Source organism: Odontesthes bonariensis, chromosome 9 (assembly GCF_027942865.1).
Source record: "Odontesthes bonariensis isolate fOdoBon6 chromosome 9, fOdoBon6.hap1, whole genome shotgun sequence".
Lineage (NCBI taxonomy): Eukaryota > Metazoa > Chordata > Actinopteri > Atheriniformes > Atherinopsidae > Odontesthes > Odontesthes bonariensis.
The window spans coordinates 5,869,224-5,883,412 of record NC_134514.1 but is presented as its reverse complement, the minus strand read 5'-3'; the positions used below and the strand labels follow the sequence as shown (position 1 = coordinate 5,883,412).

General features: G+C 40.6%; 1 protein-coding gene across 3 annotated transcripts in view; it reads right to left on the bottom strand.

Moving 5' to 3' along the window:
* nova2 (NOVA alternative splicing regulator 2) overlaps positions 1–14,189 on the bottom strand; it is a 98,402-nt gene that overhangs the window by 69,760 nt on the left and 14,453 nt on the right. For all 3 annotated transcript variants that reach the window (XM_075472848.1, XM_075472846.1, XM_075472847.1), the window contains one exon: positions 5,747–5,890. In XM_075472848.1, the coding sequence (XP_075328963.1) occupies positions 5,747–5,890 (144 nt within the window). The remainder of the gene's footprint in view (positions 1–5,746; positions 5,891–14,189) is intronic.

The following is a 14,189-nucleotide window of genomic DNA, read 5'->3' as shown; positions in this document are numbered from 1 at the left end:
AATGCATGTAATTACCCTGTAATTCATGTTCATTTAATTAGTGTTTTCATCCCGTTGTGTTGATTCTGGTCTTTGAATTTTCTATTTCAGTCTTCATTTTGTTTGTTTTCACCTTCTTTTTCTGCTCCAAATTCTACATTTATATATCAGGCAGTAATTAAAGCTGGAATTTAGAAAAAAATCTGCGTATATGTTGTTGCATTTAAAGTAAAACTCTTAACTTTTAGAATTAGTTTTGTTTTGTTGTCATCTTTCAACAGCTTCTAATCTTCAAGGTTCAGCTGGAGACGTCTCTCAGGTCTTTCTGCTCTGCAACGCTGCCAAACACTGTTTGAATTCTGCAATAAAGCGCCGGAGGTGTTTTATTTCTACTTAAGCTGATGAGCTCATTTTTGGAAAATGGCTCATATTTGTTTACAGCCGTGTTGAAACACTCTGTGGAAGGAAACGTGCACTTTAACTGGGATGTTACTACTCCAAAAAGCAAAAATGACACTGAACAGCATCAATCACACAGTGAAAATATATGGTTGCAAGTGTAAATGTTTGTGTAAAATAACAACAAATAAATAAATAAATGAATTGATTCATATATAAAGGCATACAAATACTGATATAAGAACTAGGCAATAACCTGAGTGGGGATATCAGAGTGATAACAGAATTAAATCTGAAAATTAAAGTAATAAGGGGCCAAAAACCAAGAGAAAAAAATAATTAAATGAATGAAAGATACAACAAGACAAAACTACAGTATTTGGTATTGGTATGATAACATTTTGTAATGGATATGATAACCTGCAGACAGAAAAATAGTTAAAAACAAAACCTAAATACGGTAAAAGCCTAATAATGAGGTAAAATAGATTCATTATTTTTATATTATAGGCTACAATCTTGCATGAAATAAGTCAAAACTGGTTATTACCATATTGCAGTTCTGTTGTTTCAAGGTAATTCTGTAGAAATGAGATATTTACTGCTGCAGCCTGCTACCTGGAAACAGTAGTTTCTGTTTGATAACCATGAATGAAGACTTGGTGGTGGATCTGATGTTTCTCTTGGCCACATTTACAAAAGACGGGCCGAGTACAACATGTGCATCGCACCAGCCTCTCACTGTTTGCTGCTGGCTACAGTTTGAGATCTGAGCCTCTGAATATCACTTCATTCAAGCACTTTATGTACTTCAAATAAAACAAAGAAAATAACATGACAACGACTGAGAACCTTCTGAGTTCAAATGGAGCTGCTTTCCAGTCCATGTTGCATTGTTGCATTTATGCCTCGTCGTAAAGGCCAGTTTCTTTTGCTCAGATGTAAAGAGTCAAGCCAGCAGTGATTGACAGGAGCACTTCAGGGGTCAATGGGTTTTCAGCAGGGATGGATCCGTCCATGTCAGCTCTGCAAACTAATAAACTAACTGTTTCCATTCAATTTCGTGGTAATATCCCATTAAAGAAGCAGCTATCAAAGTGTGGGACAAGACTCTTCAGGAAGACTCCAAACAGTTTAAGGGGAGGCTCACTGAGTGAAAGGGAAGAAATGTTAGCTCTTTATATCTTAAATGTTTGTGATTTGGTTGAAACTAATAAGGACTTTAGGATAAGTGAAGTATTTAGTGTCTGTATGTCACGCAGCTATATGTGGTTAACTCTCACTGGGTCAAACTCTAAACATTATCAATGTTTTACTTCATCCTTTAAATTGTTTTCCTCGTTATTTTTGGCACTCTGTTTCCTTGTAAAATCATTTTTTAGTTTATTATTACCCCGATTGTTACTGCCAACCTTTTTCCTGGTTATTACTTTGGTGAACCTAATTATCACGGCTCCTTTATTTAACTTTTGTACCGTCTTATTACATTATTTGTAATAAGTGCGGTTTGGTTGTTGTTTTTTTAGTGCAGAACAATGAAATGAAATTTCCAAAACCTCGGGTGACCCCCTCGGCTTTCCTTTGTGTAGCTATCTGTGTGTGTGTGTGCGAATAAAGGAGGAGGAGGAGGAGGAATGAGGGGTGACCGATATCCTCCATGGAGAATGAGGAGAGGAATGAGACACTTTGGCCAAGACACAGCAGTAACTCTCAGCTCTGTTCATCAAACTGGCCTTGTTCTTTCCAACACACACACACACACAGACGGGCCCTTGCAGCAGGTGGGCCTTTTGATTTGTCACCCAGGAAGAACCGTGTCTCATTTGCATACAGATGCCCCCTTCAGAGCAGAGGAAGGGTTCATGTACATGCACACACACACAGCTCCTTCTGTCGTCCCCTCCAGACTGAAGCCCAGACAACCCTCGCTTTCTTTCTTTCTTTCTTTCTTTCTTTTTCTCTCACTTGTCTCTTCCTCCCTCCTCATCTTCACCTCTTCTGGGCTTTGCCCCAAGAAATTACAAGCCTTGTTTGTGTGTTTGTGTATACATATGTGTAGGTGTTTGTGTCTGGTGCCTGTGCATCTGCGTGGATAAATATTTTCATAGATTCACATGCGCGTCCTCTGTGCCAGCGTGCAGACTCCATTTGGATTTATGTTCTTTTCTTGCTCGTCTCTTTGCATTTACAGTGTTGTGAATCCGTGCTGTTGCACGTGTGTATCCGTGCACGTGTGTGTGTGTGTGTGTGTGTGTGTGTGTGTCTTTGAGGCTCTTGAACCCTGCATCTGTTCTCGCTGGCAGAGCTTTCAGAGGACTCGTGTGCTGATGTCAAACAACGGCGGCTTGTTTGCGGACCTCAACACTGAACCGATACACAAATCCAAACACCCCGAAAGAAGCACACACAAAGACAACAAAAATGAGAGCTGAACTTCAAACCAAATAAACACTTGGGGACCTCAGTGGAGTTTAAATTAGAGGCCGGGGGGGGAAACATGAATGCAGCTGGATGATGTGGAAGGAAGCTCTACAGGAAAATTATTCGAGTCATTGGTAATTGTTATTTCCAACATGCATCATGTCAAAAATCACGTCTCATGTCGAAAAATCGAAGCACTGGAACTGAATCCGTGCCTGTACTTTCCTCCCCTTCTTCTTAAATCAGGAAAAAACGTTTTCAAGTAAAGCTGCATCTTTAAAAAATCTGTGTCTGGGATTGATTGTAGATTGTTTTCATTATAATTCCTTTTTATTTATTTGAATTTCATCCAAAAAGCTTAGTCTCTGGAAATTTGAGGATTTTGGTCAAAAACTGGAAGCTACACAAACCAATATAAGTATGAAAAAAAAAATCAATTTGCTAAATTAGATCAGCGAATCCGCAAAACTCTATGACAACGCTGGAAAGTCGCTGGAGGTTTAACTTGATGCAGGACTGCTGATGCTTTGTTTCACAGTGAGCATGTGACAGTAATTTTACCTTTTTACAGGGACCCTGTTGCTTGTGAATTTCATATTAAGACAGAAAAGTATGCGTCATAGTAACAGATTTGGGTCATATGAACATGTTTCACCACAACAACAATAGCTGCCTGCCAACCTTCCACTGGTAATCACAGCTAAACTGGAGGCCGTTCAATTCTAACCCAACACGCAGTTTGAGGTCATAAAAAGTGGAAACAGAGGGAGTCAAAACAAAATAGTACTATGTATTTTTAATTTGAGAGGATATTCATAATCAACAGGCTTTTGTGTGCAGATTCAAAACCTTCCTGGTCAATTTATTTGATGTTTTCCAACGATATCAACTCCTGGCAACCGATGCATGAACAATTTGTTGTGGTTACAGTTGGAAATCTGTAAGCTTTTAGCTGAGGTCAAAGAAGGATGTCGTGTTTTCAGAGTTCTGAACCAACATCTTTCCTCTTGCGTCGTGTTTACATCTACATCCACCCTCACTGCTTCCTATGAGGGTATCTAGCAGCCAGGTGCTGCTAATCAAATTTATTTTATCAACTGATCATCAGTCAGTGTGAGCACCTCTATAAAAGCAGAAGTTCTGCAGCATTCAGGTGTGTGTTAGCACGATGCCAAGGAGGAAAGACACCAGCAACGATCTCAGAGAAGCAGCTCATCAATCTGGGAAGGGTTATAAGGCCATTTTCAAACTATCTGGAGTCCATCGTTCTACAGAGAGAAAGATTATTCACAAGCTGAAAACATTCAGGACAGCTGTCATGGACGTCCCAGCAAGGTCACCCCAAGGTCAGAAACCCAAGAGCTACATCTCAGACTCTGCAGGCCTCAGTCAGCATGTTAAAGGTTAAAGGTCACCCCAAGGTCAGAAACCCAAGAGCTACATCTCAGACTCTGCAGGCCTCAGTTAGCATGTTAAAGGTTAAAGGTCACCCCAAGGTCAGAAACCCAAGAGCTACATCTCAGACTCTGCAGGCCTCAGTTAGCATGTTAAGGTTAAAGTTTATGACAGCACAGTTAGAAAAAGACTGACTTTGGAAGGGCTGCAGGAGAAAGCCTCTTCTCTCTAAAAAGAACATGGCAGCACAGCTTAGGTTTGCAAAGCTGCATCTGAACAAACCACAAGACTTCTGGAACAATGTCCTTTGGACAGAGCAGACCAAAGTGGAGATGTTTGCTCATAATGCACAGCAGCACGTTTGGAGGAAACCAAACACAGCATATCAGCCCAAACACCTCACACCAGCTGTCAAGCACGGTGGTGGAGGGCTGATGATGTGGGCTGGTTCTGCAGCCACAGGACCTGGGCACCTCGCAGTCACTGAGTCCACCGTGAACTCCTCTGGATACCAAAGTGTTGGATCAGGGGGTTCACTTAGTTTTTCACACACTCCTTCTGTGTTTTTTTTTATTTATTTTATGTCCTAATTATTAAAATCTGAAAAATGTAATGATGATTTGCTTAAATATACCGAACAGCAGACAAAGTTGCTTTTTCCTGCATTTCAAAACAAACAAACATTCAGACGCACGCACCCCCGCCTCACTGCTGCAGCCACATGTCACATCAGGGCGGCATTAGGAGTTTAGACAAACACAATTTCATCCCGATCCTTTAATCCCAATCACCACGGGACACTTTGAGTGTGTGTGCATGTGTGGCCTGGTTAAGGCCCAAATGACCCTGAGGATTCAAAAAAACTCTCACACAATGACCGCACACATATGGACGGCACAGACTTTATAATTCTATAAATCCATCTCACAGCATTGATACGAGACTCATCGCCAACGTCAGCGCATGACAACCAGCGGCATGTCGGCCGCTCTAATCTGTGATAAAACTCATCCAGCGGCCACTCTGAAACAGCACTGTGTGTGTGTGTATGTGTGTGTGTGTGTGTGTGTGTGTGTGGATGAGTGTTTTAACGTTATGAAAAATTGATGCATGAAGACTAAAGTAATGAAATGCCTCCTTAATGGCTCACAACACTTTGTACTGATCCATCTGTTCATCCACTTCCTTTATGAGGATGGATGGATGGATCAACGAGTCGGTACAAATTCAGGAGCTTTTTATTTATCTAAACATTTATCCATCCCTCCGTGAACAACTGGTTTGATTTTATCCAACTTATTTTGCATTTGACCGTTGGATTCACGCAGAAAACTTTACAAAATGTTCAGCGTTTTAAAGAATGTCTTCTTTTTTTTATTGAACAGAATGGCTCGTTATTTTAAATCATTCAAGAAACTGAGAATGAAAATTATAAAAACAGCAAATTTGACTGTTTAAAAATATGTCAGGATTCACATTTATTTTATTTTCCCAGCCTCATCCACACATCCACACATCCACACATCCATCCTGTTAAAACAGGGCGTCTTACCGGGGTAGAAGTCTTTGGATTTGGACAGTTTGATGGTGGCTCCAGTCTCTTTCTGCAGCTGAACGATGGTCTGACCTCCCTTCCCGATGATTGAACCCGCCGCATAGCTGGGAATCAAAACCTTCAGGAAGTACTCGCCTTCCTCTGCAGCAGGAAACAGGAAACAGGAAGTCAGAGAGAGAGCTTGTGCAGTTCGTGTTGTTTTTCCACACAAGTAAAACTGAGAAGGAAAAAATTTCACAAAAAGATAAAGAGTGCATTATCAATCTTTTTTTAACCTTTGCCCTCATGCATGCCTTTGTGTTTGTATTTTGATCTGATTTTCTCGGAGGTGGAAAAAGTTGAATAAATGTAAACTGTGAAGTGGAAGGAACGTGTTTGTCAGCAATCACAGCCTGACAGAACAGATGTGAAACTCCGCCGCTTCACCACGCCAGGACAGAAGGATTAGTCTCTCTTTTCGTCTTCCCCTCCTGCTCCCTCCACCGTCTCCCAAAGCTGCAGAAATCCACCCAATCACATCAAATGATAACTCTTGTTCATGACAACTAATTATTTCCATAATCTGATGATCCCCTGCCAGAGTTATCCCCCCCCCCTTTCTCTGCACGTCCATTTGTGGATGCCTCTAAACACTCTGTGCAGATTGGTCTGATCTAATTTCAGCGTACGGTTTGAGGAATCTGGTCCTCGTCACCGTCTTGGCACGAAGGGCAGAGAGTTGAGGAATATGTTGCACGGCGGATTTGCTATTGGAGATAATCAGATTCAAACAATGGTTGTGGATGCGAAGCCTGGTGAACACATAACACCACATGCCTGCCATGACACATACATGTGCTGATTATCGGTGCCGATAAGCTCACACAAACAAACCGAACCGAATGTGTTATTATTTATATATTTCATCGTGCTGACTTGGAGCTGTACATTCACTCAGAAATACAGTGTGAGCTAAGTATGGTTCTTTATAAAAATAATAAAAAAAAGTCTTATCAGGCTGAAGGCTGGAAAGGAGGTGGCCTTGCAAAGGGAGAAGTCCAGAAACTAAAATGTGCCAAAATGAAAACTACTTGTGCCAAACCTACTTTTAGAGCCACTCCTCCCTTCTTTCTCCTTCCTCAGACTCACAAATATCAGGATTTTTCTGCACTCTTATTTTCATCTGGGAGTACAGTGTCCCTTTCTTTATTCCACACAGCTCCTCCAGATAAGCAAAACCCAGAGACGAAATGCACACGCGTGACTCTGAAACACATAAAACTTTTTCCTGATTTGGAAAAATGGACTTGGAAAAGGACAGTTCTGATCCAGTTATCCTGCATCATCAGTACGTAATGTCAACTTCCAGCTAAGTACACATGAACAATGAACACATTTGGTTTACTGAAGTAAATCTGATGCACAAAACCAACATGTGACCGTCTGGGAAAATGCTAAATTTGCATGTGAATTGAAAAAACAAGTTCATTTACAGAAGCTCTGAATGACTGAAAAAGGTCTGACATTTTCATGTTAATGCTTTTTTTTTTTTTTTTTGTCTGCCTGGCTCTGCCTGGATCGTTTGTGTTTTAGTTTTAAGTGGAAAATGACCAACTAATGCATAAGGGCCACAAAGCAAAAGAGAAAATCAGCCCCTGATGGAGCTGGATTCAATCACAGCGGCTGGAACTGCAACACATTTGGTCAGGTGGTTCTTTTCTGCATTTCTACCCACATTTTAATAATAGTCCAGAAAAACCAAAACAAACAAACAAAAGGATTTACTTTGTTTGCATAGTGATAACATCAATGTGTTGTCGGTAAACTAAAAAAAAACAAACATTCAGACCTCATTTCTGTCATGATTTGTGGGTTTTTTTGTACTCTGTTTTTCCCGTCCTTTGTGTTTCCAGTCTTTTTGTGGTTTAATTATTTAGTCTTTTGGGTCTATGTTCCTAGTTGGCTTAGTTTATCCTCCAGGGTTTCAGTCCTGTGTTCAGATCGAGTCATTATTCCGTTTCCACACCTGTCTCCTACTCAATCAATCACTCGATCCTCGTGAGTTTTCCTCAGTTTGTTTCAGGAAACACGTTTGTAATTTCCTGGTTGGATCATTAGCCAAAGCCGCTTGATAACATTGTGGTTTAGACGAAATGTTTTCTATTTTAACACTTCACATGCAGGTGGTCTCACAACCTTTAGATGTTGCATATTTTAAAGTATTTTTTAAGGGTTTTTTTCTGCCTGCACGAACCAACAACCCATGAGATTAATTTTGAGAGGAGCACAGTATTTTTCTTGGTGTAATACTTGGTCCACAACGCAAAAAGTATCAGTTTCATAAAGAATAAATACAATTTGTGGATTCCAAACTGGTTATATGTCTCCATCTTACATATAACGGAATACTTGGTTACAGGCTGGCATCATGTAACATGAACTATTTTAAACTATTTCACTATTACTCTGCCTTTATAGTAATTTACTATGTTTTGGACATGTAGACAAGCACATCTGTAACACATTTTCTTGCAAGACTAGACTCTATATCTCTATCGCAGATATGAGCAATAAACTAGAAATTCTTAAGGAATCCTAACAAACCTCAGGGAGATGCAGATATTTCTTTTTTTTCATGGAGCAGCAAAGGGTCAAATTCATTTCATGTCTGAAGGTTTTTAGTCTTTAGGTCTTTCAGCCTTTAAAATCCCTTTTATTAAGACAAAGTAAATCAAAAACTCGTGATCCCGCCACTCTGTCTTCAGCTTTTATGTCTTTGCAAAGATTTAGCTCTCCTGCATTTCTACAGAAATCCGTTTCTGAGCAGTTTCTAACATGATTTCTGAGTGTTACATCTCTTTAAACTGCCTCTGCTCCAACGTGTCGCGGGCCCCCTTCCCTCGCAGCATTCCATATATCTGATAATCCGGGACACATAACCTCTGGAGGCAGATTAAAATAGGATTACTGTTCGGGACACATTTTTCTCACAAGGGCGCGGCACCTTGTAACTCTGCTTTATTCAAGGGAACAACTGAAGACAGAAGAGCTCGTGAACATTACGTACGTAAGTGCCCTGCATTCATTTGTGGCGTAACGACAAGATACGAGCAAATAGCGTTTAATAATTTAATTCAGCTCACATCGAATGCCTGGAACACAAATCAACAGTGGGACCGAGGTGTTTGTGACACCTCACTATAAATACATTTAATTAGTGAAAGGTTCCGCACACCCACACAGGTGGCTTCAGTCATGCTGGCTCTTCAGGTCTCCTGATAGGTACAGTCGTTGGTGAACAGATACTGAGCTCCTATAAGTCTGTACATGAGAATAAAAATTAAAAAAGAAGTAGTCCCACTTGAACAGGTGCAATGAAATTATCAGGAGGGTGAGGAACGTGTTAACCAGGCCCAAAGACTTCCTGTTCTGATCATCACACGATGCCTCAAGATCCCAGAAATTCTTTCAACACCACCGGTGATGTAATATCACTCATCATTTTCCCTCATTTTGGATAATTAGATGACAACTCCTTTCACAACTGTGAGTGTTTTAAATAGTTCTGGTGATGCAGAACATGCTGGAGACCACAAATTCTGTATTTTTCTGCATTTGTTTCTCCCATAGCGACTCTCAAAATGTATTTCAATAAAGACTGTCATAGGACATTAGTTCATACTGATCAAAAAGGCCAAAAATAACCTTTGTGGAATATTAAAACTCTTATTAAAGCATCTCCATGCAGGTGAGGATCACCAAAGCACAGATTTTGACCCTAACTGGGATCATTCTCTATCTCTAAGTAAGTAGTTTTGATTTCAAAGTGACAAAGTTTGTCGTAACTTGTTTTGTTAACATATAACCATGGATACCAGCAAAATGGAGCCATAACTACTAAACCCAACCAGGAAGCGACTCTGTTGGAGCCAAGAAATAAACATTTCTGTTTGTTTTTTAACTTCATTTACGACTAAGAAGCCGATTATTGCCAGTTCAACCTTATTGAACACCCAACAAGTCTTTGAAAAATGGCAGAAATTACAACCTTGTTAGGTTAAATTGCCAAAGACTCTTCCAAGTTTAAGCTTTATTGTCACAAAGCAGCCCATTTGCACTGAAAAAAAACCTTAAGAGTTTAGTTTTTTCATATCCAAGCACGCGCTCCAACTATCTACATTTCTCTTGGTGGGCTCCATTCTCATCTCTAAATGTTCAGCCAAGTCAATGAGCACACACTCAGGAAACCCGACACTCTCCCGGCCCTTCCTCAGCTCTGCTAGTGATGAAATATAAACTGCAGGGAGCTCAAACATGGAAGCAGAGGAAAGAAGAACTTGGTGTTTCAGTTCAACCAAAGCTTGTGTGAATCCGAATAAGCAGGCGAGGCGTTTTCCACGAGTTTAACAGGTTTTGAGTCAGACTTCTTTCCAAACTGGAAGTTTAACTCCACCATGAAAACGTCAACTTTTTAAATAAATATTCTGAGAAAATCTTCTTTCCGTCCAACCATCCGTCTGATTTGTGATAACTCAGTTAGAGGACATTTCTCGGAAGCAGAAACATTCGAGACGTGAATGATCCAATCAGTTATTAACCTGAGTGGGTGAAGCCTAAAAAGCATCTTAGAAATCAGAAAAATCTGGATTTATTCGCAGCCACTCAGCATGCTGGAAGCTTAGCAGGCTCATTATCATTTAAAGTGCAACCTGTTGGTTGTGTTGCTCAAAATGTTTATATGTAAAATGTTGTGGAAACCTTAGTGATGCATTTAATGTATTTCAAGTGAAAGAAATGCAGAATATCGGCCATTATGAGCAGCGTCAGCGCCTCGTTTTACGTAACATGACGAGTGTCTCTGCTCCAACACTGTTTGCAGTACTGGTGATGGTGATGTTTTATACTTGTGACTGAATAAATTGGTCTTTTTTTTGTTTTGTTTTGGTGGAGTCCACACTTTTCCTGACCTAATGACTTAGCTTTCCTGCATGGGTTAATTTTGGTTTTTGGACAGCCGTTAGCACAGAGCCAACCGTTTGTGGCTTATGTACCTGGAGAGTGGATGGGGTTCCAGATGGGATGCAGAAGCTAAAATTGGGTTAAACCAGAGACACTCATTACACGGCTCGCGAGCCACATGCGGCTCCTCAAGCTTTAATTGGCGGCTCGCACTCGCATAGTAGCTTATAACAATATGGTAACGATAACAATACATTTTTTCAAATAACATACAGCAAATACTGCACAGTGTTAAGTATTTTCATCAAGTTTGCGTTTTTGTAGTATTAAGTATTTTTATTAAGTATTAATTAAGGCTTGATGGTGTTTCCTAAAGGGGGCACTGTTAAACCTGGCAACGCAGCCCACTTAAACCACCTCTCACTTGACCGCAGAGCACGCTAGCTCCTTTAGCCAGCGTGAGATGCAGGCACAATGGATGGGTTTTTAATTAAAAAAGGGCAAAAACCAGCACAAAAAACATGCTCATCTTGAATGTCTCACTATGATTACAACAACAAACTACAAATACAACATGAAGAAAGTCAAGGACATGCACGCCAGCTTCCGCTCATCCCAGTATTAAGGTAAATGTGGTCTTAAAGCGATACAATGTAACTTCTCAAAAAGTACATTATGGAGCTCCCCCTACAGGCTTGGAGGTAATGTACGGTTACACTGTCGTAAATACAAAACTCTTTCGCTTTCACGTTTGTTGACGAACCGGCGAGGAGTCAGAAGGTGCAAGCTATGTCGACCGAGAAGGTAGGAGTAATCAAATGTACCTGGGAGCGTGAGAGGAGTCTATTTGTTTTTGCGGTAGGTGTGCCAGAAAGCAAGTCGAAGTACTTCCGTTCAGCTCCCGGGCCGGTCCAGCAAAGTTACATAGCGCAGTTATTCCAACTCAGACCCCCTAAGGGCATAGGAGACAGGCCAATCGTAATATTAAAACTCATTCTAGCCGCACAATTTTTTTCAAGCTGTTATTTTAAGGTAGAAATGTTACATAGTATTACTTTAATTGAAAATGTATTGGCTGTGTTGTTTCTTTTTTTGTGGGATGTTTTATATGTAGAAATGCATATTTGCAAAAGGGGACTTTAGTATGTTGTCGTTAAAGTGGCTCTTCCCTTAATTTTGCTCTGCAAATGTGGCTCTTGTGAAGAAAAAAATAGTGAGTATCACTGGGTTAAACTGATGGCGTCTCTGTCGCCAACAGCATCAGGCTGCAGGACGTGTGAGACTGAGGGACCAACAGGGACTGCGTGCTGATATGAAGCCCGACTGAGACAGGAACTGTTCACTGTGAATTTTGCTTTCTCATTCGATAGTTCGGCTTTTGATTTACCCTCCCTGTCTACTCCCATGTCTCTGGCAATGTACCTAAGCATGGCTTTGTTATACAGTGTGTGATATGGCTAATAGCCCGCCAGCTGATACTGGACAGAAAAAACAAACTTCTCTGTTTTATATCCTGTTAAATGCTCTGATATTTTGGTTAAACTAATGGCAAACTTTGCAGTACTGTGAAAAAACTAGGGCTGGGCGTTAACTCGTTATTATCGCGTTAATTATTTAACGCCGATAAATATTTTATCGCGTATTAACGCAGGTTTTATTATTGTTAAAGTCTGTTGAATGCATCACATTCACAGTTACAGCAAACACCACGAAGCATGGAGTAACAAAATAAAAATAAACTAGCACATCACCGCTACAGGTGCTCCTCGGTCTCTGTGTGAAGCTCATGGAGCTAACCGGCTCTACTTCCGGTTTTACTGGTTTCAACATAAAAGCACGTATTTCAAAATAAATTAAAAAAAAAACTCCTGCATTTACAGCCAAGTTGAATTGTCTTCTCAGCGTAGTAGTTCCAGCAGAGAGTCTCTATTATGAGGAGAGGGAAAACTGGCGGCTATTTCCGGGTGGTACTGCACTCTAGGGGCGCCAACGAAGCAGTGCAGAGCACGCCGAACTCTATGGTGGTACTATGAAATCCACCTTAGATCCAGCCATTTCTTTGGATATAATTTTTTATATTTTTTCATTTTAATTTTCCTAAAGGCAGGATAAATTATCCTTTCAAACGGCACTTGGTTTGATTTTTTAGACTCACTAGATTTGTTTAAAATACACATTTATTGTCAGTATTGCATCCCGAGTGACGTCACGCATGTGGCATCACTTTACGGCATGGTCAGTCCTAGCGCTGAGCTAGCAGAGAGGTGTTAGCTCAAATAGTTACAGATTTCAGCACAGCCCTTTTACATACTCTCTGACTAGCCTCTGGTTTAGCTTTGGTTGTTGTTAGCAGCACCAGGTTAGCACTCTGGCACAGTGGACGAGTGCCGTAAAGCAGCCGGTCGTAATCTGCCGTGCGTTCTTCAGATTCCGTTAGCTAGATGCTAGCGTATACTGACTCGCAAATGCCAGACCTGTAAGAAAACAGAAAGCCATAACTCCCAGGTTATTGTACTTTCGATATAAATCCAGATCCCTCTGTCAGAAATCACAGTATTATTTTCAGGTTTCAGCCGCTAGTGGGGACATTTTTTGAGTTATTAGCGCCAGCCCTATGGAAAATGGTCATTCTGCACTCGCTCGCCAGCGCCCCCAGAGAAACTCAACTGAACTGCGGCCAAATTTTTTATAATGGGGCGAATAGGAAGTGGAACGGCTGTCTGTAAAAGGGCTGTGGTTCCAGTCTAAAATATCACTTAAAGGCAAAACACACAACTGATAGCAGCAAGTCATTCAGGGAAACAGACAGTGGAGCGAGGCTTCTACATAAAAACTACAGAAAGATGCTAAAAGTGTGTTTGCACAACAAATGTTATGGCACTTTCATTTATATGGCAGCACATTTAAAATAAAACTAAATGCTAAAAGCTATACACTACTTTTGGATTCATTTTGGGATTTTGCGTACAAATGCGATTAATCGTGATTAATCAGGGAAATCATGTGATTAATTAGATTAAAAATTTTAATCATTGCTCAGCTCTAGAAAAAACATAAGCAATCGTTGGCTAATGTTGCTAACTGAGCTGTCCTGGTCTCCTTGAAGCCTATCAGGCTCGTAGTAATAAGGCTGTGGGCCATCATTTGCACGTGCATTTATGTTTTTAATCTCTTAAGCATCCTTTTTCATGCTTCTTTTACAGACTTCTGACAATGTGTCAGCTATTAGATGCAAATTGTAATGATGATGTAATGTTTATTGTGACAATAATGCCCCTCTGATTGCAAAGATGCTCACAGCAGCGTTTCTTTTTAAAGCTCGAGGAGCCATCACATGTTTGTGTCCTAAAAACATCCTTCGTTTTCTCCTCTTTATCTTTGTTCTTCCTCACTTTCCTCTGCCCCACCTCCTTACCCGCCTTCTGTTTCATCTTTGCTAGTCCTCACCTCTCCTCTCCTCTCCTCTCTGCAGTGACCCACTTTGAGTACGAAGCCTTGGACT